The 27,796-nt window shown below is 46.5% G+C and overlaps 2 protein-coding genes across 3 annotated transcripts in view; one reads left to right on the top strand and one right to left on the bottom strand.

Moving 5' to 3' along the window:
* Positions 1-27,796, bottom strand: part of SYN3 (synapsin III) — a gene marked incomplete at both ends in the record, with an annotated part of 168,787 nt that overhangs the window by 56,316 nt on the left and 84,675 nt on the right. The window lies entirely within an intron of this gene.
* The window catches only part of TIMP3 (TIMP metallopeptidase inhibitor 3), a 37,182-nt gene continuing 36,129 nt past the window's right edge, over positions 26,744-27,796 (top strand). The window contains exon 1 of the mRNA XM_084299858.1: positions 26,744-27,211. Within this exon, the coding sequence (XP_084155984.1) occupies positions 27,088-27,211 (124 nt within the window). The 5' untranslated portion in view covers positions 26,744-27,087. The remainder of the gene's footprint in view (positions 27,212-27,796) is intronic.

A 27,796-nucleotide genomic window follows, 5' to 3' on the forward strand; every position in this document is an offset into this window, starting at 1 on the left:
TTTGAATGGACCTGGGCACCATCTTAGGGTCTGTCCTGTTCACCTTTCTCTAGCCCTCTGAGGCTGAGGCCTGACTGGCAAGGCTCCCTCATGGCTCCTGGTTTACTGCCCTTGAAGGAGCAGCCCAGCTCTTGGTGCTCCCTGACAGACTCATCGAGGAGTTTGGACGTCAGGTTCTCCAGAGGGAGAGGCTGCCTTGACCGCAGGAGACACAAGCAGCTGTAGCAAAGGAGGGAAGGAGAACTCTCCAGCCAAGAATAACTAATTTATTTTTTTTTTTTCAGCCAAAACAAAGGTTTGGTGACTGGTAGCTCTGTGTATGTGTGTGACTCAGTGTGTGTGCACCCAGAACCACTCAGGGCATAAGATGACAGCACGAGGGGCATGCCAGCAGCCTCTAAGTAATCTCCAGTTGCTTGCCAAGAGCTCTTGATGCTTTCCTAAGCTTGTGGTAAAAAAAGAAGCCTCATGTATTTACATTTGAGGCGGGATGAAGGCCTACCACTGACCAGACTGCCTTATTGTATATTTCAGAGCCTGAGCCAAAACAATGCTGCTCTGACAGAGCCTAATTTCTGATGACTAATTGCTAGCTGGGCGAGGCTGTTCCCTGTCTTGGTCCTCTGCTCTATTTGTTTATCTTCTGATACTGTTTTGATATTTGAGGAATTGGACTTAAAATCAGTTGGGGAGCATAAATGGTCAGCCTAGGAATGAAAGGAGTAGGGTCTTATGTTTGATGACAGCCTTGATAAGTGTTTTTCAAAAGCTGGTACAAGAACAGAAGCTGCGTGTAAGCTTTGTGAAAGTGGTATATGTACTCTGCCCATTTTCCAACAAATAAGGGTCGTGTAATGTAACATCTTTATTTGAGGTAGGTTTTCATCTGTGAGCTGAAGTTTGGCAGGGGTAGCAAACCTGTCTCATCATCTGCTGCAGAGAGGGGGACTGGCCGGGGTAGTGTCCCCTGCCACCACCAGCAAAGGAACTGAGCAGAAATAATTAATTAAGCGTTGGTCTGTTCAGCTGAAGTATTAGGTTTTATCATGGGAGCACTTAAGGCTTTTTTTAAAGTCCTTCTATAAAGAGGAGTGATACTGTAGTTTTGAATTATAGGTGATAAGCTGGGCAAACCAGTACTACTTGATGTGCAAAGGAAGAGTGGAACACCCTCATCTTAGGCAATAGCTGTCACACTTGGGAAGTGAAAATCCAGTCTAGGAGGTGGATTGCAGTAGCTTTTTTTTTTAAAAAAAAAAAGTCTTCTCTGTGGACAGAATGGATTATATATGTGCCTCTAGGCTGGATATGTTCTTGTTAAAGCATAGGTGTTACTGAAGAATAGAAGTGTCCATCAAAGTCAAGACAGGTGGCCAGCTGCAGTAACCTGTAGGGATGGTTAATGGCTAGGGGTGACTTCATTTCTGAACATAACTAAATTGTGGCAAGGAGGAGATGGTACTTTCAATGAATATTTACCTTCCTAATGGCTTCCAGAGACTTCAGGGAAAAAGTCCTCATCCGCTCTTAAGATGCGGAAAAGCAGTCAACTGAGAAGCCCTTGCAGATTTTGGTAATGCTTGAAAAATTGTGTTATTTCTAGATTTCTCCAGAGTTCAGAGTGCTCAGTCAAAGGCTCAGTGAGCCTTCCTCAACCCCTTGCAGCAAGTCTTGGGAAACTCATCGAGACTATCACCTCCCACCACTAATTTTGAAGAATTCCCTAGGGGCTTACTCCTTTGTCCCTCAGGATTTGTGGTTTTTAACTACACAGAGCTACGTGAAAAGCAGACCCCTCAATTTGGTAGTAGTACTGCATTCAGAGTGGAATATAATGAACAGCCACAATTTGCTGGGCACAATGACCAGCATTATGACAAGTGCACGCCACGGTATTGTTCTGGGTGTCGTAGGCAGAGCTAATGCATGTGCAGCTCTTTTCCATTCAGTCATTATTGTCTTCTGCAGAGGGCAAAGCTCCTGGGTTCTTTGGTCCTGCTGTCCTTTTATACTGTTCAAGACCTTTCCAGCTCATTCTGTTTCCCAGAACAGGCACTGTCCCACTAACTCCAACCCACAGTTTAGCCCAGTTATGAATGAAGGATGCCTAGCTTGCACAAAGATTATTTTCAATGTGGGAAAAAGCTGGTTCACCTGACTGGATTGCTGGACTTAGTGCACTTTGTCTTACTTTTCTTGGTTAGTGTGAAAACTTGTATGCCTTATATCATGGTTTTCACCATTATTGCATTTCTGATAGGAATTCAGAAGCCTCTGTTGTCAGTCTTCTTTTTCTGTCAGGGTTTTAGTACCCCCTTCCATAGATATCCTCATTCTCTCAAAAATTCCAGACATGTGCACGACTCTGGCATTATTTATGAATTAAATCCCCTTTGTGTATTAATGTGTGCTTTTCTGGATAGTTTTTAACATGTTTGTAATGTTGTAGAACTCTGCAGGTAGAACTATTTTTATTTTATTTTTTTTAATACTTTGGGATCCACGTGTTTTCAGTCTTGTGTCCAAAGAGTCAAGTGAATAAAATGTCACCTGATTATACTTGATTTTATTTATTTCAGTCTAGGCCTACTGGTGCTTAGACAGTTCTTCTGAAATTAAGCAGCAAGACAGAGATAATTATGTCTATGTTTGTTTTTGTATCTTGATGTTTTAATCGACCTCTAAAAATTTCAGGCTAGAAATCAACCTAATCAGTGCTAGGTTCAATTTTAAAACTATTTCATGTTGAAAGTTGGAGGTATCAGCCCTGGGAGACATTACTGATAAGCATCTGAATGTTGCAATTTATAAAGAAAAAAAAAAAAAAAAAACACAAACAAAAATGTCAAACATAAAATTCCTGTTTCATGTTTGGTGGTCTGAAGAAAACAACTTTGTTGTTGTAAGGTGATATAAACACTGTGCCATCACTTAAATTGGGTTTACATGAAATGTGAGTAAAGATATCTGTGCTGGTACTGATTTCAATGGTAACAGTAGCAGCAGGCATTTAGCAGAATTCATTATGAACAATTACTTTTGAATGTAGTCTCCATTTGCTAATGATTCACTTGTCCAGGCTGATTTCTTCAAATATATGTTTGTCAGCTGGCTGAAGTGAATATGTACAGCCTGGGGGCTATTTTAGAGCTATTTGCAGCTCACAGCACAATTCATTACATCATGTGTGTTATATTTTCTGCTTTCCTGGATGTCAGAAGCTACAGAAATATTTCAGAACTAAAACAGATCAGACAGACAAAAAGTCAAAGAAAGGGAAAACTTTATAGGCAAGGAACTGAGGATGAGAGCTGAAGCGGCCTGACAGTGCTTACAAAGGAAAATCTGCGCTAGGAATTGGACCCAGACATCCTGAGTGTCAGTCCAGCCTTAACCACAAGACTGTCCCTCTTCTGTTTCACAAATATTATTACAAATTAACTGGTGGTTCACTGAATCCTTGTGATTTATTAGTCATGAACAGTGGAGTAAAATCATCGCATTCTTTGTGAGGATGTAACACTTTGGGTTTGGGTTTTCCTTTGATACTGCTCGTCTCTCTCTTCAGTTAAGAGGTCATTGACTCAAATGTGGGCTGTGAGCTGACTGTTGCCAGAGTGGAGATAGTTGGCTGTCATTGTTCTTTGTATGTAGCTGGGATTCTCACAGGATAGTCCGTGATAAAGAAAATAGGCTGGTAAAAAGACAGCATAGCTTTAGCATTTTAGCTGTCAGAGTGAAGGAATGATTCTTCTGTTCCTGACACCTGAATAAGTGAACTTTATTGCATTAGTATGGGAAATAGGCATGGGTCTCAAGATGTTTTAGATGGCAAAACATTTGAAGCCAATTGGCCTTTTGCTTTGGGATCTTTGGGGCAGCAACTTTTCATTCTGGCTGGCTGGCTACCTCTGGAAATGTCTCTATAGATTGTCAGGACCAATAATAAAATGTAAAATGTTCCTCTGCTCATAAGGAATGTATCTGAGCTTGCCAATAAAACTTGGCTTGTTAAGTGTAAGTGGTTAAAATCCCTCCTTACTGCCTGGTGAGGCTGTCTCTGACCAAGACCAGTTAGAGACATGTTGATTGTGTGGCTGATCCCAATATTACTTCCAATGAGCACCTGTTCACCAAAGTACTAGTGCCACACGATCGGGTGAGCTCTAACTTTGAATACCTGTCTTGAATACCTCCAAAACTGAATATTATGTGACCACTGTGTTCATGTTGCACTACCCTCATAGGAAATGTTTTTATTAATGTCTAGTTTAATGTCCCAGGCTGCAATTTGCAGCCATTCTTTTGTGCAGTATCATCTGATCACACTGAAGAGAATGTGGATCTGTTATGTTTGTATAATTACCCTTCAGGTAGTTGTAGGCTATTAGATGAGCCTTCCTTTCACCTGCCTACACAAGCCAAGATCCCTCAACATACCATTGCTGATGTGTTCCAGACCTCTGACCATTGTGGTAGACTTCATCTGGACATCCTCCAGTTTTCACATCCCTCTGCAGTGGAGAGGCTTCAGGCTGGACAGTGTGTCAAATGCATACTCAACCAGTGCCAGACAACAGGGAAAATAACTTCCAAATCTGTCAGCCGTGCTCCTTCTCCTGTAGCACAGTACACAGTTGCCTTACAGTGACAATGCCCTGCCAGCTCATCCAGGCTGGTAGCCACTGTAACCTCCTGCTCCTTTGCAGGGCTGTTGGTCTGTTGGCTCCCAGCTTGTAGGGATGGAGGGAATTATTCCACCTCAGGTGCACAGCTTTGTATTTCTCTTTACTGGACTTAATGAGGTTTCTGTTGGCCCAGTCCTTAGGTGTATGAGGTCCCTCTCAGCTGAAGATAATGTTATGCGTATATATTTATATCAGCCAGCTGTTGTAATGTTTGCATCTTCCACAGACAGGCTAAGGGTGTGCTTCCATGTTATACAGGTCGTTCATGATGATTGAACCGCAGGGACCACAGGATCAACCTCTGGAGAACATAACTTATTACTGCTGTGAGCAAAGCCAAGTCTTTGATCATCGTTACCCTTTCAGTCTGGTGGTCCAGCTGATTTTCAGCCAACCTAGAAGTCCTTTGTTTCAGCCTTGGCAGTGAAGAGTCCAGAAAGTAATAAAGCTTTACCATTACTAGACTTTTCTAAAGCAGCACTGGAGGAATTTTCTGGAATCCATTCATATTGATTCATCAGAAAGACTGCGTGTGGCAGTATGGAGATGATAAAGGAAAGACCATGTTCAAACTAGAACTAAGCATTCATGGAGGACGAAGTGGCTTTCTTGTACTGGAAGCTCCAAAGCTGTTGTTTTTTCTGTCCCATAATGCTTTTGTGTCTAGAGACCCGATCAAATTGTAGCAGGAAAAGGTCACTTTCACCTTGTTTTGTCCAAACCCGTTGACTCAAAAGATCCCCTTCTAGGAGAAATATTTGGCATTACTTCGTAACATTTAATTACAACAGCCTTCTCCCTGCCACCCCAGATAGATTGGAATAGTTTCAAAAGGTGAACAAATTATATCAATTTGTCTTTAGATTTGCTTTGGCTGCAAATCCTTCATGGTGTGAAGAGGGGGACAAACCAAAAATGCTCCCTCTCCAAATGTGCATGGCTCTGGATTCAGAGATTTTATATCCAAACTCTATGCCTGTAGTCCATGTCTGTCAGCAGGAGGTCAGAGACAAAAAACACCCCACACATCTAGGTCAGAGCTCTTATGAAGGGGTCTTTTATTCATTCATCTCTTCCTCACCCCTCCTCTTTAGGGTCCAATTTCTTGTTGGTTCCTGTTAGCTTAAGGGGAATTACACATACATATGGTAAGGAGAGAATGGATCCCTTCTTCCTCTGTAGACAGTAAGGAAAACTAGAGGAAGCATCAATTTGTAATACAAGATGACCAAGGAAATCCTCAGCAATTATTGCATCACAGTTGTGTAATTATGAGTGTACAGTTTCCCCTGTACACCTGAGAAACTGCAGAGTTGAGCTACATCCCATCCTTGTGCCATACAACAGAATGGTGCCTGAAGCTGAGTTTGAATGCAGAAGTTTCTCTGGTTGTGAAGCCAGCTGGGTGACCTACTTGTACCGTCACTGGATACTGGGCATCTTTGTTCAAGCACAAAATTGGGATTACTGCTGATGTGCTGCCTTACTAGCTATTTCTCTCTGCCATCAGTGATACGATTTAATCTCAAGTAATCTGAGGTAGAAATGAAACATGATGCAAAGCAACCTGCAGGGCTTTTTACTTTAGGCAGGCTTATTTAGTTTCTCTTGTACAGCGTAGTTTACTGAATACTAAATCAGAAACCTACTGGTTCAGCCCCAGCTCTTTTCAGGGATGGAAGAGAAGCCTCACTCACAACATGCCAGTGCTGTGGTGCGTTAATGCTGCAGGTGTTGCTGATCATGGGAAAGCATTTTCAGAGCCAGGTGTAAGAGATGAGAACTGTCTTTTATAGACACAATGTATGCTTACTACCTCCTGTTCATTAACCCTGGAGTATACTTTCATTTTATCAAAGAAATTAAAAAAAAAAAAAAAAAAAAAAAAGAAGAAAAAAGAAATGTGCTGCTCCAGTCCTAAATCCAGTCCTGCTTTACCCGTGGATTTTGCTTTTAGCCTTCAGTGCTTGATTGCGCAGACCCCTGCAGAAGCACTTGGGCCGCGTTGCCCTGTTGGAGGCCATCTTGTGTGGCCTACGCAGGCCCTCACAAGAGATTAGTATGCGGCTCACAGCGCTCATGCCCACTACTTTCTCTTGATGAAATACCAGAGTATTAACCCGCTGTGGTGCATACATCCAGCAGCTCTCTGAACGGATTATCCTGGGTCTGAATGACCTGGACCCTTCCCTTTTTCTTCCATATCCCATTGTTTGTTTTTATGGCTTTCCTGCTCCGCACAGGCTGTTATCCCTGGGTGAGGTAGCAAGCGTTGCCACTGTCAGGCTCCTGATATCTAAGGCTGGTTCCTCAGCCTCCATCTGCTTATCCAGCTGCATTGTGCTGGAAATATACTTCCATATACCCTCATAATGACTTCCTGTCAAGAAGGAAGCTGCCCTGCCCTTGCTGTCCTCCCCTTTTCCCCAGGCCTTGCTTTTGTTCCTCTCTGACAGACAATTCAAAGGCACTAAACAACCCCCCAGCAGAGAGGTGAAGGAGCTGGACCCCAGAGGCAGCTTGCTGTGCAGTCTGCAGCAGTCCAGGATTATCTCTTGGCCCCCCCATGAGCCCCTCCAAGGAGATGGGTGTGAACATGGGTTTGCCACTGGGTTCCTACCACCCAGCTCCTGTGTTTGGGACTTCCTCCGGCCTCGGGGATCCAGGGAGGGAAATTTCCCTTCAGCTCAATAAACTACTGCAATAAAGTGACTTCAAGTCCTGCATCTTTTGGTTACTTATTCTCTTGGCATTTTAGGGGGAGCCAAAGAATCTGTTTTCCATTTGCTGTACTTTTGCCGGAGACTGTAATTGCTCTTTGAACCTACAGGAGCAGGAAACCCATTAAAGGCCCAAGAGGACAGGGATTCAGTGCCAGCCAGCACATTCCTCAGCTCCTTTCATCCTGCAAGAGGAGAGTGCTTCTGGCTTCTCCAGAAGGGATATTACTGCATTTTGTTCAAATTTAAGCCTGATTTCAAGAGTAATTCTACCACTCACCTTATAGTAATCATTACTCCTTATATTATCATTATTATATTTATGGTCATTACTATCACTAACACCAAAATACCTGTGGAGAAGAGGTTATTAGAGGAAACCTAAGTATCAAGCTTGTCTTTCGGTATCTTGCAGACTGTAAGAACAGATATGGTAATGAGAAAATCCATGCTGTAAGTGGTGTGGAAAACTTGGTCAAGGCTTTTAAGGGAATGAGAATGCTGTTTATTGTGTGGGAAATAAGAGCTACCTGTTCCAGGTAGAAAAAGCATGAAAACTCTGAGTGTGACGATTCCTTTTTGGTGATGTGGCTACTACCCAGTAGGAATTTGTCTGAGGAAAGGACCATTGGTTGTGCCTCCCCAAAATTGCTGTTGGTACTCCACAAGAAGTGTCAGGGCTCAGAACAGGTAGGACTGGTATGCTGCTGGATTAGCATGGACGTTCATCACCTCTGCTAATGGCAGATAATCTTCCAGAATACGGTTTGCTCTCACTTTGCCTCAATACTCCATGCCCCACAATGACTTTCTGCTGTATGGGACCCTTATTAGTCCATGGCTGAGTCTGTCCCATGGATTCTGGAAATGGGGAAGCAGCACAAAGAAAAGTGTAAACCAGAGAGGGAATTTGTAATCAGACAAACAAGCCAAAGGTAGACTGGGGTAGTAGTGGGAATAGAAAGACACATTCTGAACAGAAAAGTTGAAATCAAGGAGCTTAGATCTGATGTGGCAAAAGAAAGGAAGCCAGAAAAGACAATTTTAAGGATGACCCAGATGGAGTATGAGCCTATTATTTTAGTGTACATCACAATAACTAATCTTTCTGTGCCAGGTTTTGGCCCCTCTAACAGTTGTCTCTGTGCTGCTCCAATTATGCAAATCTGCACTAAAGGTGAAATAATGAGCAGGTGAAGCTCAGTGATTGAGCTAGTGATGGCAATACTTGACGAGGAACCTCTTTTACGTATTTCTGCTTACAAGAGAAAAGGAACTTGCTAGGCAGTGCTAGGCAGCAAAGCCCACCATGCATGCTTGTGTACATCCAACAAAGTTACTGATTTCCCCTTTTGCAGTGGTCATGGGATAGGAAGAACACTGAGCTGAACATCACAGCAACCATCTCACTCTCAATAGAAGAGAGCACTTTGCATGGGGAAGGTTTTCTGTGAGTAACCAACACCCAGTTCAACTCTGCTGTTAACAACAACAAGCTTCTGTGAGTGGGGAACCTTTGCTGGCAATTATTCCAAATTTTATCTCCAAATACTCTTGCATAAAGATGAAGGAACAAGCATTTTTTCCACACCTTGGCATTGCCCATATAGCTATCTCCTCCCTTACTCATTCTTCTTATGCTCCAGCTTACTTTAAATGAGAACACGTATCACACACAAAAAGCCTGCATAAAATCTGCGATGGCTATGGACTCGAGTGCTCAAAAAGTTAGGAAATCCGGGATTAAAGTTACCCAGGCAACGTTTGTGCAGATGGGTTATGATGCAGCCTTCATTTCCAAGTGCACAGACTGTTTCCTCAGGGTGCTCCCTGGCTCCGCGGGCAGGAGGGAACCACTCTGAGGCTGTGAAAGCATCAAAACAGTTCTCTGCATTAGCCCCTGCCTCATGCGTTAAGGAAAGCAGGTAGCACAGAAGGGTTATTTTTAATATAAATCATTTTCCCAAGCCTGTTTGCAGAACAGCCCTGCAAAACAGTGTGTGATGTGCTGCAGGGCAAGGGTAGGAAGGCGTGGGCTCTGGTGGCAGGGTGCAAGTCTTTGGAGCAATGCTACAGCTGGAGCCCCAAAAGGTTGAACCACAGCCGGCTTGCAAAGGGACTGAGAGCTCACAACTGCACCTGGGTTTTGTGCTTGGAATATAAAGTGCTGCAGCATGCTAGGAACTGTGAAAACCCAAGTCCTTGTCATTCTGTATCAGGTACTCCAAATCTTTTGCCTCTACTGTTTTCAGTAGGCAGCCTCTTGTCTACAAGATACACGATACCCACGGCAGTGCTGTGAAAACAAATTTGCTGATGTTTCTGAAGCAGCTAGATATGGTATCTCACTGAGAGCCTTGAACTCAAAGTGGGTTTTAGTAATTCTGCTCTCGGAGCGTGGTTTAAATCCTGCGTACTAAAGATGATCCAGGTCTATCTACTGAGCAGAAGGATAAAACAAAGTATGAGATGCTAATTTGCTAGTTGAAGAAAGGAGGCAGGAATCCTGTGAGAGAAACGATCTACCTTGCAGGTCTCACACAAGGGAAATTAAAACTTTAGAGGCAGCCTTTTTAAGGGCCCTTCCTGCAATTGTAGCAGTAGTTCAGCAGTTCTTGTGCTCACGCTATACATTCACAGTCATCTTTTGTAGCCTACGAGTCCCTGCTGACCTGAAATTTTCTCTACAGATAACATTTTATTGTTTTAACTAATAGTCAGCCATAAACTCAATTAAACCAGAGCAAATCTTGTGTACAGATATCTTGTTTTGGAATAAGTTGTTTATTTGATTTGGCTGCCTTTGCTGTGTTTGTACAGGATTGAATTATGAAATACGAAAGTCTCAAACATCTCCCCTCAACTTTATATTCTACAGACTCTTCTTGATGGGCTTACTAGCACATCCCCGAGGAGACAGCAGGTATGTGTGGGAGCTGGAGTGTGTTTGCGATGGTGGCTAATGACCCATCAGATTTATTTCGGAAGCCAACTTCAGTACTGCTTCTGATGTAGCAGCCTTTTTGCCCAGGAAATTTAAAAATAACTATTCTATTTTTATTGTAAGGTAAAAAGGCTGTAATCAAAACAGTATTTTAAAACTTTTTTTTTATTATAATTATTATTATTATTTTTTTTTTTTGCGCCTTCTCTTAGGTTTCTCCTCCATGTTTACATCTTGGAAGGAAAGGAGCCAGATTCTTTCACCCCCTGAAAGGTTTAACACAGGTTAAAGCAGCAGCTTAGGATTTTTTCTTCAGTAATAACCAGCAAACAAAGCTAAATCCTTTTGCAGAACAACAAATTTAATCGGACAGGCAGCTTTGCACCAGCTTCCGCCAATCCACAGCCCACTGCAGAGGCACAGGCATCTACAGGGCCAAAGCCGGTCCCCAGGGAGGCTGGCAGTGCTCCAGCCCCAGCCTGCCCAGGAGATAAAGCCTCCAGCCTGTTGGGAACACGCAGCAAAGCGTTGGGAAACTATTAGAGGAATGCGTAGTTCAACAAGCCTCTACACAGAAGCCTCTGCTTTGTTTTTCTCTTGAGATAAGATTTCATGTTATGAATTCCCAGGGCTTCCCCTGTTTTGCTGGGCAAAGGAATCCTGGCGTAATCCTGTGCCCGAAACAGAGGACAACTCCAAGCCTTGCCACCTGAGATACCTGCAACCACCTGGCAGTGCATCAGGGAAGAGCTTTATAAAGCAGGGACCAGTCACCCTGCTGCACCAAGAGAGCTGACAGCAGCTTATGAGGCCCCATCCATGCTGACTTGGGGCTACCTGAGCTGGGTGCTACCGGCAGCGTAGCTGTGGCAGCTCTGAGCTCAGGCTACAAAACCTGCCTGGTCCCTGGGGCAGCGTGCTGGCTAATGGCTCACCCTGAACTCCATGCCTACGGTTATCAGCACACGCATGAGATAGCTTAGAGCTAGTACGAGCTTGCCTGCGTGACCCGCTGACTGGCCTCCGATTACAATGTCGCTATATGCTTAGCCCCTACGCCCCCTCCTGCGCTGGTTCTTTTGACAGGCCACTAAATACACATAACACATTTTTGAGAGGAAGGAATAACCCCCTCCCTTCTCCACTCAGAAGCTAAATGGAGAAAAGCTTTGTTCAAACACAAGTGCACGAAAGGCTTCAAAGTAATTTTCTTGAAAATGGCTGGGAATAATTTCTTTCTTTGCCTCAGAGCTGCTTTTTCTTACTTTTTTTTTTTTTTTTTTTTTTTTTATGTAAATACTTACAACAATGTCTAATTGTCAGAAAAAATGTAAGCTATTTCTTAGTGGGATTCTAGTCTGCCCATTTCTACATTCCAAACTTTTGTCTTTAAAGCCGAGGTCTTGACTAAATTATATAGCTCGACATTTAGCTAGGTACTACCTCTCCAGAACGAGCCTGTTGGGACCGAGAAGCATTCTTGTTAAAAGCCTAAAATAAAATAATCTCTTCCAAATGACTTATTCTTGGCTCTGGCAACTAATTGTGTGTATATGCCCTAAGTTATATTAATGTGGAAGTAAGAGATCACAGGGAGCTTGTAGTGCTGGACGCGTTACTCACACATTAAGCCTATGGCCATGACATCACTGCCCTTGCTCTGGGCTCCAGCGATGGCGTAGCCAAAAAAGAGTAACTGAGAACACGCCGCATTGTTCCTCTCAGCTGCTGGGGCCATGTTGACTCTGTGAATCACGCTCAGCAGGCAGAGATGATACATCCCGACATTAGTGTTACTAATGCCCCGGTCTGCGGAGGGAATTTCGCCTGCCCTAAGAAAACAGAAAGGGCAGTAAAGCTTGGGAATGGGTCAGAAGCTCGTTGGCATCTCTTAGCCTGAGTTCATTCACCTGCAGCACGGATACAACACTAGGATCTTAAATTGTTACAAACGGGATTGTCTTGAGGCATATATAGGATATGTAAGGATATATAGAATATCCTTATCCTTTTGGTGAGATGCCGAGGCTGACCACAAGACACAAAAAAATTGAATACGATTTTTCCTGTCTCTCCTTTTTAACCTGCCCGCAAGGAGACCTAGAAGGGTTAAGTGCTAGAAAGGAAGAACTGCTCTGTTGGCCTCTGTTGGAGAGAAAAGGAGCTGAAAAAGCCTAGAGGTAGGTCTAATACCCACAAATTTAATTTTCACCTGTTATCACACGTGGGAGGATTTGTGTAAGATACAAAAATAATGTCATCATAGAAATGAGGATAATATGGATTTTGGTGGTAGCCCCAAACCATTGGCTGTGCTGACTGTTTCTAGAGCAGGGAGAAGCAATGGTCTGCTGTAGCGGTGCTTCAGCAAGCACTGAGAGCGAGCTCTGCTAAGTACCTCTTGGGAAAGGGATCCTGGTGGAAGCCTGTTATTTTATGTTCCCTTGTTCTTTTTCTCCAAAACAGCGCTGTTCTGCTAAGCTATTTATTATTTGGAAGCAAGAAAGTAGAGCTCTGTGAATACTCAGTTTAATTTTCTCAGGTGGGGAGTGGGAACACAAAATTATGTTTATTGGTGACCTTTAGAAATTGAACTCTGCCTTTGCTGCTGCCAGTCAAGGTCTGGCTGAAAAGGTAAGCTTTTTGCTTCCTTCATTTTTTCTCTTTCCCCTCTCTTATACACTTGATGCAGGAGTGAGGAAACTGGCTTATTGTTTTGTCTGAGTTCTTTGCAGATTTGGCGAGTTTCTAGGGAAAGTCTGCATGAGGGGAGCTTGGTACCACGAAACTGGGGCTTCGATTTATATTTTCATGACAAAGATAGATAAAGAGACTGCAGGTCTGACAGCCTAGCAATTTTTTTTACTGCTAAGCGGAGCCTGAATTCTTGCCTGCATCTCACCACGTGTGGGTTGCGGTATGTGAAGGTGTGTAGGAGCCAGACAAAATAACTCACGTGAGTTCCAGCACAAGTCTAAGCACTGCAACCTGGTCTTTGGTACAGGTCATACGTGCTGGAGGAGCTCAGCCCTGTCCACACAGAGCTCCCCGGCCAGGGCAGGAGGCCTCACTGGTCTCAAAACTGCCAGCACTGCCCCATTCACACAATAACCAGCGTTAAGGGACGAGATCCCTTACAGAGCCTGGCCCAGCGACCTGACTCAGAGAGGGCCGTGGGGTGTTTGCGGCTGTGGCGGCACCGTGCCCCAGCCAAGGCCGCCCAGCTTCCAGGCCGAGCAGGCGGCCATCCCTGCCCTGCTGCTGCCCTGCCCGGCCTCGCCCTACCTGAGGGCCTGCCACAGCGCTGTCTCCGGCCCCCTCCTTCACCCTCATTTTATTCACACGGACTTCAATTTATCCCCATGCTGTTCCATTCACACGGACTTGATCTAGTGCCACACTCCTCTATCCCTGCTGGAAGGAAATCTCAAGGCCCCTTTTGCCTCACTTTTCTTGCTGGATCTCCTTAAGCAAGGTTATTAAGGTGTCTTTGACTTTGCGAGTTGCCCCTTCAGAATGGCGTGCCCTGCTGCTTTCCCACAGAGGGGAAGGCTCCATGTGCGAGATGCTGCAGAGAGCTCCTGCCTCCACCCAAAATCTTGTTTTTCAGAGTGACGCACACCCTGCTCTGCTGTTACTTAATGTAAGTGAAGTCACTGCTTTCCTCCCCTTCAAGCTGCTCCACCCTCAATCAGGAGCTCTGCTTCTCCACCCTTTGGCAAAGCAGCTGTTTGGGGGTGGAGGTGAGTTTAGGGGTGGTGTTGACCACCCTCTCTCTTGGAGGGGAGAAAAAAAAAAAAGTCTAGTCCTGTCAAAGGGCTGCCCCGGCGCTGGGAACAGGGCCGACAGCCTTCCCCCTTCATGCCTGTGTGTGCTTCACGCCAGCACAATCATGATGGGTCTGTGGGGTCTGTGGGTCTGTGGGGTCTGGCCTAGGACACGGGGAAGAGCATGAGTGCAGTGGCTGCTCTTAATCTGCCTTTTTTTTTTTTTTTTTTTCTTGCCCTGGAGGGAAGACTTCTCTGAAACACCTGCTGTGGCAGGTAGGAAGAGGAAAGAGAAGTTTGGGTGTTTAAGTGGTGTGATGTGGGGCTAGGTGCTCTGCTCTGCCCAGGGTTTGCTGACAAAACAGTGGGAAGGAGGAGAGCCTGTAGGAGCAGCCACATCATTTTGCCTTCCCTCCATCAGCAGCGTGAGTGCAAGTCGCCCAGAAGCTGCCCAAACACACACCAGCACCTAATAGTCCCCTGCGGACCATCTGCCAAACGTGCCTGGAACACAATGCGGCGTAGCCACTCATCCTTCCCACCCTTGACATGCCCTTCCCTGAATGCTGGTGGCTATTTTGGCTGGCTGCTTGCTGGAGCCTTTAATGCTTTGGAGACACCGCAGGCAGGGGAGGGAGGCCTGGTATGTGTTCTCCTTCCTTGGAGAGAAGAGTGTTGACAGCTGGGGACACAACATCACGGGGAAGGCTTTTGGGGAATGCCTTCACTCCAAGAGGTGGTACGTCCCCGCAGAACCTCCCCGTTTAAAAGGGGAAGTCTGTGAGTGTTGACAAAAGAAAGCACGTCGTGCGAGGAAGGACAAATATTGTGCAGGAAACCTGTCAAAGTAGGGGAGCCAAACTTTTCAGCTGGTTCATGCAGAGGGTGACAACTGGTGGGCACCACTTCCATACACAGACAGATCGGAGGGGACAGAGCACAAAAACAGGAGGTCTGGCAAGCAAGGCAGCAGCTGGTCCTGTGGTCAGGGCGGCTGGCTGGCCTGGCTTTGAAGGATTGTGCCTTCACCTGCCTTGGAGCAAACACGGTTTTCCTCCAGCTCTGCTGGCACCGAATGAGGAGCTCTCTGTGTATGTAGTTACCTTCCTGCCACCTCCTGCTTCAGCCGCTTCATACCAGCTCCTGGCTTCTGTTCCGCTGCGCTATGATAATTTATTCACCAACCTCTGCTTTCCCCCCTTCTCACCATTTCCTGGCTGAAACAGCTCCTAGCTTTGCTGTGATAACTCAGCTGCTTTACGACTATTCACTCCAAAATAATTAACTCAAAAATGAAGTGGTAAACAGAAGCTAGGAGTCCCACTAACCCCATTTGTTTATATGGAGGTAGCACCCCGCTCAAATGCTAGCATCCCCTTTGTGCCAGGTGCTACACAAGAAAGAACAAAAAGGCCCTTTCCCAGAGGGAGACATCTCTCAAAATCACATGAATGATTTTCATATTAGACGAGACAGACAGAGTGCACAGAAATAATGAGCTAATACTAGTTAATGCCAATGGTCTAGGACTTCAGCTTTGCCATTGTTACAGAGCTAGCATTCCTGGGTCAGAGAAACCGTATTTTTGGGAAGGATCAGTGGAAATGGTTTTGGGACTGTACCAAGGTCCTCCCATGATTCCAGTTTTCTTAGTCTTTAGCCTCAAAGGAATTTGCAGCTGGCTCAGGCAGAGCTAGAAATCCCCACAGGAAGGGTTTTGTTGATACTCAGACTTTGGAGGACAGTGAGCTTGTCTGTAAAGGGCAACGCATATAGCTGGCCACATCCACGGCACCACACCCGTGGCTCCTCCAAAGTGGCTAGAGTTTCAAGGACTCACATGACCGGGTCCATCCGTCCAGGGATTATTAGGAAAACCTGTAGGTTGTGTGTGGGAGGGAGGCTTCCCCCCCTTCATTCCTCTGGCTTGGACAGGATTCATCACGTTCTGAAAGTGAAACAAGCTGCCCACTTTGCTCTTCAAAATGGAGAGGATCTTCAGGCATCTGGAGAGCTCGCAGGGAGTCTGTGGGAAGCCAGAGCCAACCTGAGATGCCCCCTGCGCCCCTACACGTGCTCTGCTTGCTGCTGGGCTTCTCCGAGCAGCCTGGCTGTGCTACACCTCTGCTACCAGTGATGCTTGCTACGATTGCCAGTGGCTGGGTCTCTGTAGAGTGGAAAACAGCTCCTTGTGCAGCACAACCACACCTGGGAAAAACCGGCGGGGCATGGAGAAGAGCCGTGGGCAGCCAGCTCCCTAGGTCTGGTTTTCATGCAGACAGACTGCTGCTTCCTGCCAGCTCCAGGCAGTCTCGTCCAAGAAGTCCTCGTCAGCCTCTTGTTTCCAGTCCAACGCCAAACCAGGGCAACCTGCCCAACTAATAACAGAAATCTGCCCCCTGTCAGCTCAAGGACTAGTGCTCTCCGGTCCTTGAGGGCAATAATAACTGCCTTCTGCTACCAGTCAGCTTCCCAGGACCGAGGTCTTTTAAGGACTCCTCACCTGACTCAAAGCTTTCTTAAATCTGTCAAGTGAAAATAAGGGTCCCGAGCTGATATCCAGGCCCTGGACTTTGTTTTCTTATACAGGCAGGTTCTCTTCCAGATCCCTTAGGGGTTCATAGGCCCTTGTACTGTCCCCAGCCCCACAGATATATCACTGAGCAAATACTTTGAGCCCGCAGAGAATCCTCTGCAGATTTGTATGGGTAAGAGGAGGGGAGATCAGGGAGTGAACCCACAAGAGATTTAGGGGAAGGCACAGACCCACCTGTTGCTTCAAGTTTATGGCTAAATTTGGTTGAGATGAATCATCCCAAACCTTTTACCTTCTTTCCGTGTCCTGTGGTGCCTCCGGACATCAGATTCATCACAGACTGTAGGGCAAATGTTATGGGTGGGAGAACATTGGCAGCACATCAGCGCAGGAGCGCCAAGCAGGTAAGACTCAGACTTCTGTGAACATCACGCCTACGGTATGAACACCGCACACAGCAAGCTCATTCACTCCTGGCATCGCAGCTTTATTGCTGCTGTGTTCGTTTTGAACCCTCTCTAATGTGTACTCTGTGCCCTTTGGCAGGGACGCACTCTGCCTGTTACTCATGAGCACAGTGCTTGGGACAATGTGGTTTTGGTTTTCCTCCAGGAGAGCACTGCTAGTAAGGAATGAAAGCACGTCTGTCATAGTCTGCATAGGAAAGGCAGTGTCCATGGGATGATAATATCTTCGGTGGTTACCATAAAGTTTTCAAAAATAAGTCATTCCTCTCATATGGTTCTTAAAAAACACACACAGACCTGGTATGCTAAGAACTCGCAATATGAACGTATCTCCCTTATTTGGAAAAAAAAACAAATCGTGCTACCAGTTTCCTGATCCCACTTCATTTTTGATATTTGACCTGCAGATTAGAGGTTTTCACGTCATCTGTCAGCCCACAGAGAGTATCCCAAGGTTCAGTGTGTGTGAGAGATAGGAAAGGGACATTAGGAACAGGCCAGCCACAAACAGCTAAAATTAGCTCTGAGAACTGGATTTGCTGAGGTCTCTGAGGAAAAGAGACAGAAAATGGTTGTTTGCTAAACTCCCGCTTGCTCTGCTGCCTCTGAGGACTGCTGGCTCACATCCCTGCTATTCTAGAGGATTTCCCCCACCCGTTCTGCTCTTTTGTAACTCCAGTCCAGTGTGACATGGGATTGCTGCTCCAGCAGCAAGCTGCTGACTACAAACAGGAAACGGGGCCTATTTGGAGCTCGGACTCGCTGATAACACGGACATCACACCCACGTGCAGACAGGGATGCTTCTCACATATGGCAATGATCAGCAGCTCCCCCTTTTCTCTCCTTCCCTCTTCCCCAAAAGGGCTTACAAAGCCCTAGAGGGGTCCTATCTTGAGCTTGAAGCAGTCTGTAGAAAGCACGGCAGCGTGAGGCCTCGGTTATCATAGAACTTGATTTCTTGCACAATTCTTTGAGAGTCTCCGAGGCCAGTAAATTTGAGACTGTAAATCTCCACATGGCCAGCGCATATGGCCCTCGAATATGGTATGGAGTGAATTACAGAGAGAGAGCCTATCTTCTGCAGAATCTGATTAAAGGAGTCCTTTGAGAATGATCCCTTCCACGCAGCCATAGGCATGGCTTTACAAGCTGCCCTCCCTCCTCCTTTTCACTAATGCCTGACGGAATATTTTATTTTCTGGCACTAGCATCTCCCTCCTCCTCTGAAGACTTGTCTCAGGATAGAACTGAGTGGCTCTATCTGCCTTCAGACTATGTTTTCAAAGAAAAAAAAAGTGTAATCACGGTGATACTAGTGGAAACACATTGGGGGAGTAGGAGGCATTGTCGAAGTTGAGGAGCTGGGTTCTGTCTCCGCAGGGAGGAGAAGGAAATGCTCTCGTGTTCACTGGGAATAAGATTTTGCTTCCTCCAGCCAACTCTCTGTGGTGCTATTTGCTTACAGCCATGCACAGCTAACGCTATACTACCCCCCTAGGCTAAGTCACTATTGACATTATATATGATGTTCATTGGTGAAGATTTATTCCGGATGGGGAACGCAATTTCAGATGAAGTAAAAATTCCCCTTTCTAGCGTGCTCCTTCCTGTTACGTGAGGCAGGTCTGTGCTCTTTGTGCTGCTGCTGCTTTGGCAAAATAAATTCCTTGAAACAAAAGTGACTATGGATCATATGGATTTTTTTTTTCTTTTTTTCCCAGCAGTAGATCATTTTGTTTGAGCAGTGGGAGAGAGAATTACACTGCTGTGGAAGGTGCACCTTCCACTGCTATGCAGTGAGATATGAGACCAGATTAGTGTCTTCTGTTATACCCATACTTAAGGATTTATCTGCACTGAGCAGGTCTCCATCCCTCCTTCCCCTTTACACTCTCTCAGATGGCAAGTGAACTTGAACTGAGAGCCTTTCTGTGCACTGCAGAACCTTTACACTCAGCACGTTCCTCCCAGTCCTCATCTGGGTGTCTAGGGAGAGCTCTTCCTCCCTGGCTGGTGCGGTACGAGCTCATTTTCCTCTTTCAGCTGGCTTTAAGCATTGCTTACAATCACTGCTGCAGATACTGGGAGATGGGAAGAATGTGGGGCAGTCCCTCAGCCACCCGTCTGCCACAGGTCTTGCTCAGGGCACGTGTTCATGCAGTGTACATGAGCCGTACGTACAATATGGATTCACATCTGTACATTGAACACTTTCCTGCTTCCTGCCCGCTCTGCATGGCTGTCATCGCTGCCTCTGATATGCGTTTGAAGTCCTTCTTTCTGGGCAGTCTCAGTGGGGTGCAAGGACATTCATCCATATCGCATGCCTCCCCTTCAGAAGAGCACTGACCCTCCCTGTGTGCTACCTGTTGCTCTTGCTACAAACTGAGTGAAAATCAGTTGAACTATGCCAGTATAGGATGCCTTTATTTTATTACTATTTTTTTGAGCTTCTGCTAGTAATGTGTGAGATCATAGCCGTATCCCCATGCTCCCTGGTAAAGGTTCTGTCATTCAGTGTGAAGGAAAAACGGAGGAAGTTTGCTCTGTTCCTCTTCCTTTGGCGTCACCTCCAGTTGTGCTGCGTCTGTTTACAGATTAACTCGTCCTCCACAATACCCAATTACCAATCAGAACGGAATGGAAACCAGGGCACTTGGCTGAATGGGCAGAGAAAGGCACGACTGAGGGGTAGCTCAAGTCCATTCAGATTAAAGGAAAAGGGAAGAGGGACTGTACATCTTCCCCTCTATCTTCAGTGGAGAAAGAATACAACTTTCACACATCTGTGCTGAATCAGCCACTGATCTGCTCACTGCTGACGTTAATCCACGAGGTGTGGAACTCGCCCTGCAGCCATGAAAGGGTCCTTTGATGCAGGCTTCCTCCTCACTCAGGAAGAGCGAGACAATGAACAAATGACAGGACCCTCCTCGCTCCCACTGCAGACCTACCATCGCCTCACCTTTTGTCTCCCACTGTAAGCCGAGATTTATGGAGAAAAATTCCAGAAGAGTGAGGAAACACAAGTGCTGCCTTTTGCTCCAGAGAAGATAGAAATCTGTCCTTGAGGTCAGAAATCCTCCAGCTTCTAGTGCCTTCTAGGCCGGGAGCTTGGGCCCTGCTCTAACTGAGGCAGCCGCTTGCTGTTACAACACAGCAGAAATTTGGGAGTACAGAAACAAAAGCATTGAAAAAGTGGATTTGGATTTAAAAAAAATAAATAAATCCTGTGCTGAGGCAGCCATCTCTGCTGGGATCTCCACACAGAGGAACTGCTTCTCACTTTTGACACCCGCCTGGTGACATGAAGGACAGGAATTGCTGAGTTTGTTCCCTGCTGGGACACTGCCCTCGTATTAGAGACCATTCCTGCAATGAACACCTTTGTTTGCAGTTTCAGGTGAGAAGCTGGGAACAGCTGGACTGTGGGGATCAAGTAACTGGCTTATTTTTGCAGGAGGTTTTTGCAGGTTATGCAGGAGAGGCAAGAGACCGTAAACTTTTCCTGCAGCTGCACCTGTTGTGCGGGTGGAGAGAAGGCCCTTCCTTCAGACGTGACGGTGTCTCCAGGCTCATCAGTGTCATAAAAAGAGGGATGCCAGCTCCCTTGTGCTCCTCTTCCTGCCTTTCACAAGTATGATGTTTTCAGAGGATTTGAACATGCTCTATAAAACCAGTGGCACATCCTGAGGACTGGCAGGCCTACTGGGCCTCCGAAGGCTGTTGGGAGGCAGAGAGGTGAGGAGAGAAGGATCTGTTTGCACAGCCTGCCAAAAAGGTCTTGTGCTTCAGTCCAGTCGCCTCCCATGCCAAGAGGACTGAAAGGAGGGTGAAAAGCTACAAGGTACTCCCATATCCCCACCACGCAGAGCAAACCCCAGCAGAGGGATGGGATCGTGAGTGAGAGACTTGCCAGTCTGCCAGGCTGTCTGCCTGCTAAATACTGGGGAGTTATTTGGGCCTCCACAAATACATCAAGCAACTGCAGTGGCCAGTACTCGGATGCAAACCCTCTCCCATGGAAAGTCCTTCTTCCTCAAGCTCACCTCCCAGGCCTCCACAGAGAGACTGTCTCGTTCAAGTTACGCTGGGAGAAACGTCAGACCTTGCTTACAGCCATGAATCTACAGCTCATGAACTCTGCTGGCCACAGTGCCACAGAGCTGCCTTGAAGCTCTCTTAAAAATGTGAGGCATTCCAGTCATTTTAATTACTGTGCATTGCATAAGCCAGAAAACAGTTCATACAAAGGAACAACAGAAAAGTGATTTTCGGTCACTTTGGCTCTCCTCTCTACTTAGTGCCAGCCTCCAAAGCTCTGGGAACACCAGCTCTTATTACCATTTGAAGCACTCCATCTATTTGCAATCTCTTTGTTCAGTCACTTAAAGCTATTGATGCAGTTTAGAAGGGTTTAAAAAGAAAAACAAAACTTCAATTTGGAAATGGCTACAGCAGCCATGAAAGCAAAGCAAGAGAAATGGAAAGTAAAAAAAAAAAACAAAACAAAACAAAACAAAAAACACACACAACTTATTATAAACAAAAACGAGAGAAAATTAATTGCTTGGAATGAGGCACAGGCAGGTGAAGCCAAGCAAATCACGTCCCGTCCCCTGACTCTGTCAGACCATCTAATCACAGCTTCCTGGCTTGAACCCTTTGGCCCTGCTCCAGAAATGCACTTAAGCTTATATTTTAACTTTGCGCATGTAAATGGTCATGTTGACTTCAGTGGAGCATCTTCGGTGTAGAACTGTTAGAGCTGGGGAAGGTTAATGGTGTATCTCGAACTGAAAGCTTGGGAGTGGGATAGAGCGTTACCTGTGTCTGGCTTCCAGACAGGAAGGTGACATAATTCTTTGCAGCCACTGAGAAAGAGATCAAATAAAACATTTTCGTATGTATATATAGAATCAAAGACATTTCTGAAGAAAAAGCCTTCTTGTTTTAAGTAGCAGATGAAGTCCATTGATACAATAGAGGAGTTAATAGAATTTTTTTCCCCCCAACCTTTTTTTATACTCATAAATCATAGCAAATAGGAAAATTTTAAATAAAACAGCCTTCTCAAAGAAAAGTGTCAGGAAAAAAAAAAAAAAGCTTTCTGAGATAGAAACAGATAATCGGGAAATAAGAGAACATTTTGTTAATGCAATGCACAACCGCCTCAGTAGAGTTGCCTGTGACATGGTGTGGGTGTGCTGTCAAAGAGGACATCAGGTGGCTCCGAAAAGCACCAGTCCTTTCCAACCCGCTAGACAAAAGCAGAAAAACAAGGACATCCCCTAGAGGGTGTGAGGCTGAACTGATGGAAAAGATATGAGGATCGTCAACTTCAAGAAAAGGTTTTAGGATAAGACAAGACTTTGGAGTAACTTGGCAGCTGCACACTGAAATGCTGGTGGCAGGGCTCCATGCTCATGAATCAAGTCAAGTTGCTGCGGGAAAGTTAAAATGGAAAAATGCCCATACTTCAGAAGCATTTAAAATTAATGTATTTGTTCATCAAGGTGGCAGGACTGTTGGGACTACGGGCCGAAGCCTCCTGCCTTCATTCATGAACTGAAAACTTGCTTATTTTAAGCCAGCTGAGGTCTGTGATGAGCTGGGGTGTTTTCAGCCGCTACATGTGTCCGGGTTTTTTCCTTTGGTGGTTCGGTGGTGGTAGTAGTGTGTGTGTGGGTCCTTCTTTTGTTTGTTCCTTTTTTTTTTTTTTTTTTTTTTTTTTTTTTTTTTTTCTGGCCAGCGGTTCCTGTAGTTTGATTAAGCCCTTCTGTACAAATTAGATTCAGATGCTTTTGTCAGTTCAGAAGCAGCTTTCTGCCAGTGTCTGGCACCCCTCACGTTTCGTTGTGAAAGGTGATCAGAAGGGAAGAGGATCTGCCTTTAGTCCATTTACAGCAGCACCTCGTGCCTCTTGAAGGACTCAGTCATTGTAGCTAGCTCTGGGATGGTCCTTTCCAGCCACAAACGGGACTTGTGGAAGGGAAACGGTGTAAGTTATGCTCCTGGTGTAAACTGCAGTATCTGTGGAAGCAGAAAGTAGCTCTCTCTCCCGAAACATAACCAAGACACCCAGCTTAACACCGCTCCTTTGGCAAAGACAGGGTTCTTCAGATACTGCGAGGAACCTGGCTCCATCCGGACGAAATGCGAACATCTCTTGCAGCGCAGTGCCCCCTAGCACTGCCTCTCCACATTCGTGCAGGATTGAGGGAAGAAGGCCACTTTGCTCAGCCAACAACACCTGCAGGACACGGCTTTCCCTGGGAATTTTCACACCAGCTATTGACCCAGCCCAGTCAGGCTTAGCCTGTGGGATCCGACAAGATCACAGCGTGACATGGTGTGGCTGCCCAGTAAAGCAGAGAGATCCTTAATTGTGTTCAACAGTGTGCTCTTGGGGGTGGACTGAAATAACGTGGATTTCTTTATTTGGTGACATAAATCAAATGTGAACTCTAATTTTCTCATATGAAGATCAAGGTTTTTATTTTCTCTTTCTTTCTCTGTTACGTTTTTTATGGCCATATAAGGCTTAAAGTTTCATCTAGCCAAAGGAGCTGAATGCTATTTTATTTTATTTTATTTTATTTTATTTTATTTTATTTTATTTTATTTTATTTTATTTTATTTTATTTTATTTTTTTCCCTTTGCAGTTTCTCCCACGCAGAGAACAGGGATTCAGATGGAGCTCTCCTTTCAGTTCCTTCATGACGTTTTATGTTACTTTGACCCTATATCAATTTTTCAAAATATAAATAAACAATCAGAACTCCTTCCTGCCTCTTCCAGAGTGCATTTCACTGGTGGGTCTCAAAGTGGAGAGGCTAATATTGAACATCTAATAGATATTGTCAGAGGATGATACGTAATACCTCTATTTACAGATGATAAAATGAATGTGCAGGCAGGTAAAATGATTTAACAGGCCTCACAGCAGGCGACAGGCCAGACTGAGTTTTCCTGAGTACTATTTGTGATTTACAAAAACAAAGCAGTCTGGTTTCTGTGGACGAAGTGTACCCTCTAAGTGGCAAATAACTGCTGCTATTATTGCATGGTATACAGTGCTACTGAACTGTTATTATCACACAGTATCCTGCATCCCAGCTACTACAGAGAAGTCAATCTCTTTGAAATAGAATATCTAGGTGTCAGAAAAGCAGCCAAATCTGCCAAATCCTTACTGACTGAACACAGGTACTACTACTCCTGCCATGCAGGTACTGCTGCTACAATGCATTTCGAATTTTCTGGGTCACACCTCAAACTGTGGCAGAGAAGACACGCAGCCAGCCTGCACATCATCCCTTCCAAGCAGATGTGCCCTGCTGCTGGGTCAGACTGCGGCACTCCTTTTCAGCCCGGCAAGTAATTGCAGATTACTTCTCTGGGTTATATTTGAAAAGTGAACCAGTTCCTGTCGTCAGCACAAACTCGGTGTTACTTGAACAAGCTCGGTCGGTCTCGCTGTAAACAAGGTACATCCATGCCTGAAGGGCCCTGTGTAACTTCCAGCCCCATTCCTTTTCCCTTCTCAGAAATGAAGGCGACTGAAGGGTTTGTTCTTCAGTCTCCTCTGAACATGTCCTGTGTCTTGTATTATAGTCACTCTTGGCATTTACACAACACCCATCATCTTCAAAGCTTGGTACAAAGTATTCAGCTCGTTAGCCCTCGGAACACACAGGAAAGGTGTTATTATAGAAATGAAGAAACTTTCTCAGAGAAGCAACTGGGCCAGGTGCTGCTGGGGTTGCGATTATAATCTCATTGTGTGAGGGCCAAAGTCTCCCTTATTTACACAGTGTCAGGTTATGGAATAACTGAGCTGCTCTCAGATACTGATCTGAGATGTTGATAGATCAGGTGTATCATGATGGTGGCGATATCAAACCTTTTTAGAACAACAAAGAAAAAATGAAAGTACCGGACACACCTCATTTTTCTCCCCTTGTTACTCCACTGAGGTCAGTGGGGTTGTTCCTTGTTTACACCCAGTAAAATGGAAATGACAGTCCAATCTGACAGATTCAGCTTCAGCTGCAGTACCTCCAGCAGACAGCCCAAATATCTAAGGAGTTTTTTGCAGAGGGGTTCTCATATTGCAGTTTGAAGCCAAATGATTCTGACAGTGACGTACCTAAATCTAAAGCCTTGTTTAATGTCCTGCCTCATACATACTTATATGACCCATTATCACCTCCGCACCACCTGATTTTTTTTCAGTGCTCACTAACAGACATTCCTGCGAAGCTCCATCACCATTATCCCCATTACACGGATTGGGATTTGAAGCATGGCGAGATGAAGCTGCCACACAGGTTGGCTGTGTCACCGCGAGGAGAGGAACCTGCATTTTCCTCCGATTGCTTTGCAACCTTGATCACTGCTAGCAACACCCATCTCGACGCTTTTGTACACCTATGCTCCAAATAAAGACCTGTGTTTCCATAAGACTGGAGGTTTTAATTTTTATAGGGATGGCATGATTCAAGAAGAGGTGTAGGCAGGCTGTGCTTCACCCAGATGGAGAAGAATTGTAAATCTAAAGACTTAGCTGACTATTTAGAAATTTAGGACAGCTGGTCCCCGGCCTTTAATACCAGCATAATTTATAACTAGACATGCTTAAGTCTTGTAAACCCCATGGAAAGTACTCTGACATTATATATACTGGTTTGATACCGTGATTAATCGCCCCTCGGTCCCCTCTGCAGGATAATGAGGATGTCTGTATCCTGCAGCTGGCAATCTCCTTCGTCGCAGCCCCGGCTCTACTATAACATTTACATTTCTACAGCTGATAGAAATTTACTGTTCCGAAAGCGGATAAGGGAAAACAAAACAAACGGGACTTTTCTGTAAATTCTGCTAAAGCCGCTCTGCTAAAATACACGTTGAGATGAAATGTTGGGTAGATGTGACCGGCGACTGGAAAGTCACTGACTGAAAGTCCCAAGGAGGGGAAGAGAAGGGGAGTGGGTGGTGGCAGGAGAAGGAGCATTTGAGATTTTTTTTTTTTTTTTTTTTTGAGCATTGGATGAAAATACGAAGATGAAATTCTGGCTAAGGTCTCGTCCTGCTCCTCCACCCGCTGCCTGCTGAGAGGGGAAAAGCAGCAACGCGCAGTGCTCCCCTTGCGTTTTCGGGGAGTAGCCCTTTAGGGTACTACCCCCTTTCACCCAAAAAATCGCTTTATAACCAGCCGAGGGGAGGCAACAGCCCGAGTTTTATAAGCAAACCCCGGAGGGCTTCGGGGGCGCCTCTGCCCGCCCTCCGGGCTGCCACCCTGAGGGGAGGCAAATCCCCAGAGGGGTCGGGGGGACCAGAGCCGGGTGGAGGCGACCAGAACCGGGCAGAGGGGACCAGAACCGGGCAGAGGGGACCAGAGCTGTGTTGGCACTGCCGGGGTCTCTCAGCAGACCCAGGGATGGGGCACAACGAAGTTTCTGTGGGACGGGGACGACTTGGCGGGCTTCCCCTCAGGGCGGCCAGCGGCGCAGGTAACCGCCCGCCCCAACGGCCCCGCACTATTCCCTATAAGGCGCTGAAGCGGCGGCCCCTCGGCCCCTCCCCGTCCCGCCGGCCGCTCCCGCCGATGAGGTAATGCGGGGGCTCCCATTGGCCGGCGGCGCAGCGGCTATAACTCGGCGCCGCGCTGCACCGCGCCGCGTCGTGCACCGTGCACCGAGCAGCAGCAGCAGCAGCAGCAGCAGCAGGAGTGTGCAGCAGCAAGCAGCAAGCGTGCAGCACCCGTGCATCGCCTTGCACCCGTGCATCGCCTTGCACCCGTGCATCTCCTTGCACTGCTGCTTCGCCTTGCACCGCGCTCTCGGGCTTGCACCGTCCCAGCGAGCAAAAGGGCACCGTGCAAAGGGAGGCTGCTAGCAAAAGGGAGGCTCCTGCCCTCTCGCTCCGCACAAGCGAAGGGGTGAGCCCCGGCGGGCATCATGACGGCGTGGCTCGGCTTCCTCGCCCTGGCTCTCTGCAGCTGGAGCCTGCAGGACGCCGTGGTGGAGGCTTGCACTTGCGTCCCCATCCACCCGCAGGATGCTTTCTGCAACTCCGACATCGGTGAGTGCCGCCGACGGAGCCTCCTCGGGTTTTTGGGGGGAGAGGCGAGGCCCCGGGGCTCAGTCCCTGGCCCGAAATGGGGCGGTGGGCTCGAAATGGGGCGGGGGGGAGCTGTTGGGGTGAGCCCTGGGGGCTGCATGCGAGAGGAATTGGTGGTGTCCCCAGGGCACCCGGCGAGCAGGGTGCATGGGTGAGGGTTTCTGGCACCTCCACAGGTGGTTTGAGTGGTGTGAAGGGTGCTGGGGGGCTGCGCAGTGCTGGTACCCACTCCTTGCTGATGCCAGAGTCTGCAAAGAAACCCCCCCGGTAGGCGCTACGGGAGTCCGACAGGACATCGGTGCTCACTGTGGCAGGGTACCCGTTATCACAAGCCCTGCCAGTGGCTTTAAAGTTGGCCAAACTTGCTAGGAAAATCATTCTCCCTCCTGCCTTTAACTCCTCTGTACCAAAACGGCGGCTGTGTGTGGTTATCCGTGTCTGGTCTCTAAGGAGCGGCTGCTCCCGAGTGCCAGAAAAAGCCACTGCAGGTTCAGCTTCCCTCGCTGATGGGAGCCTGGAAAATATTTATAAAACAGCTTTAAACTG

This window comes from Netta rufina (assembly GCF_964035555.1).
Source record: "Netta rufina genome assembly, chromosome: 1".
Lineage (NCBI taxonomy): Eukaryota > Metazoa > Chordata > Aves > Anseriformes > Anatidae > Netta > Netta rufina.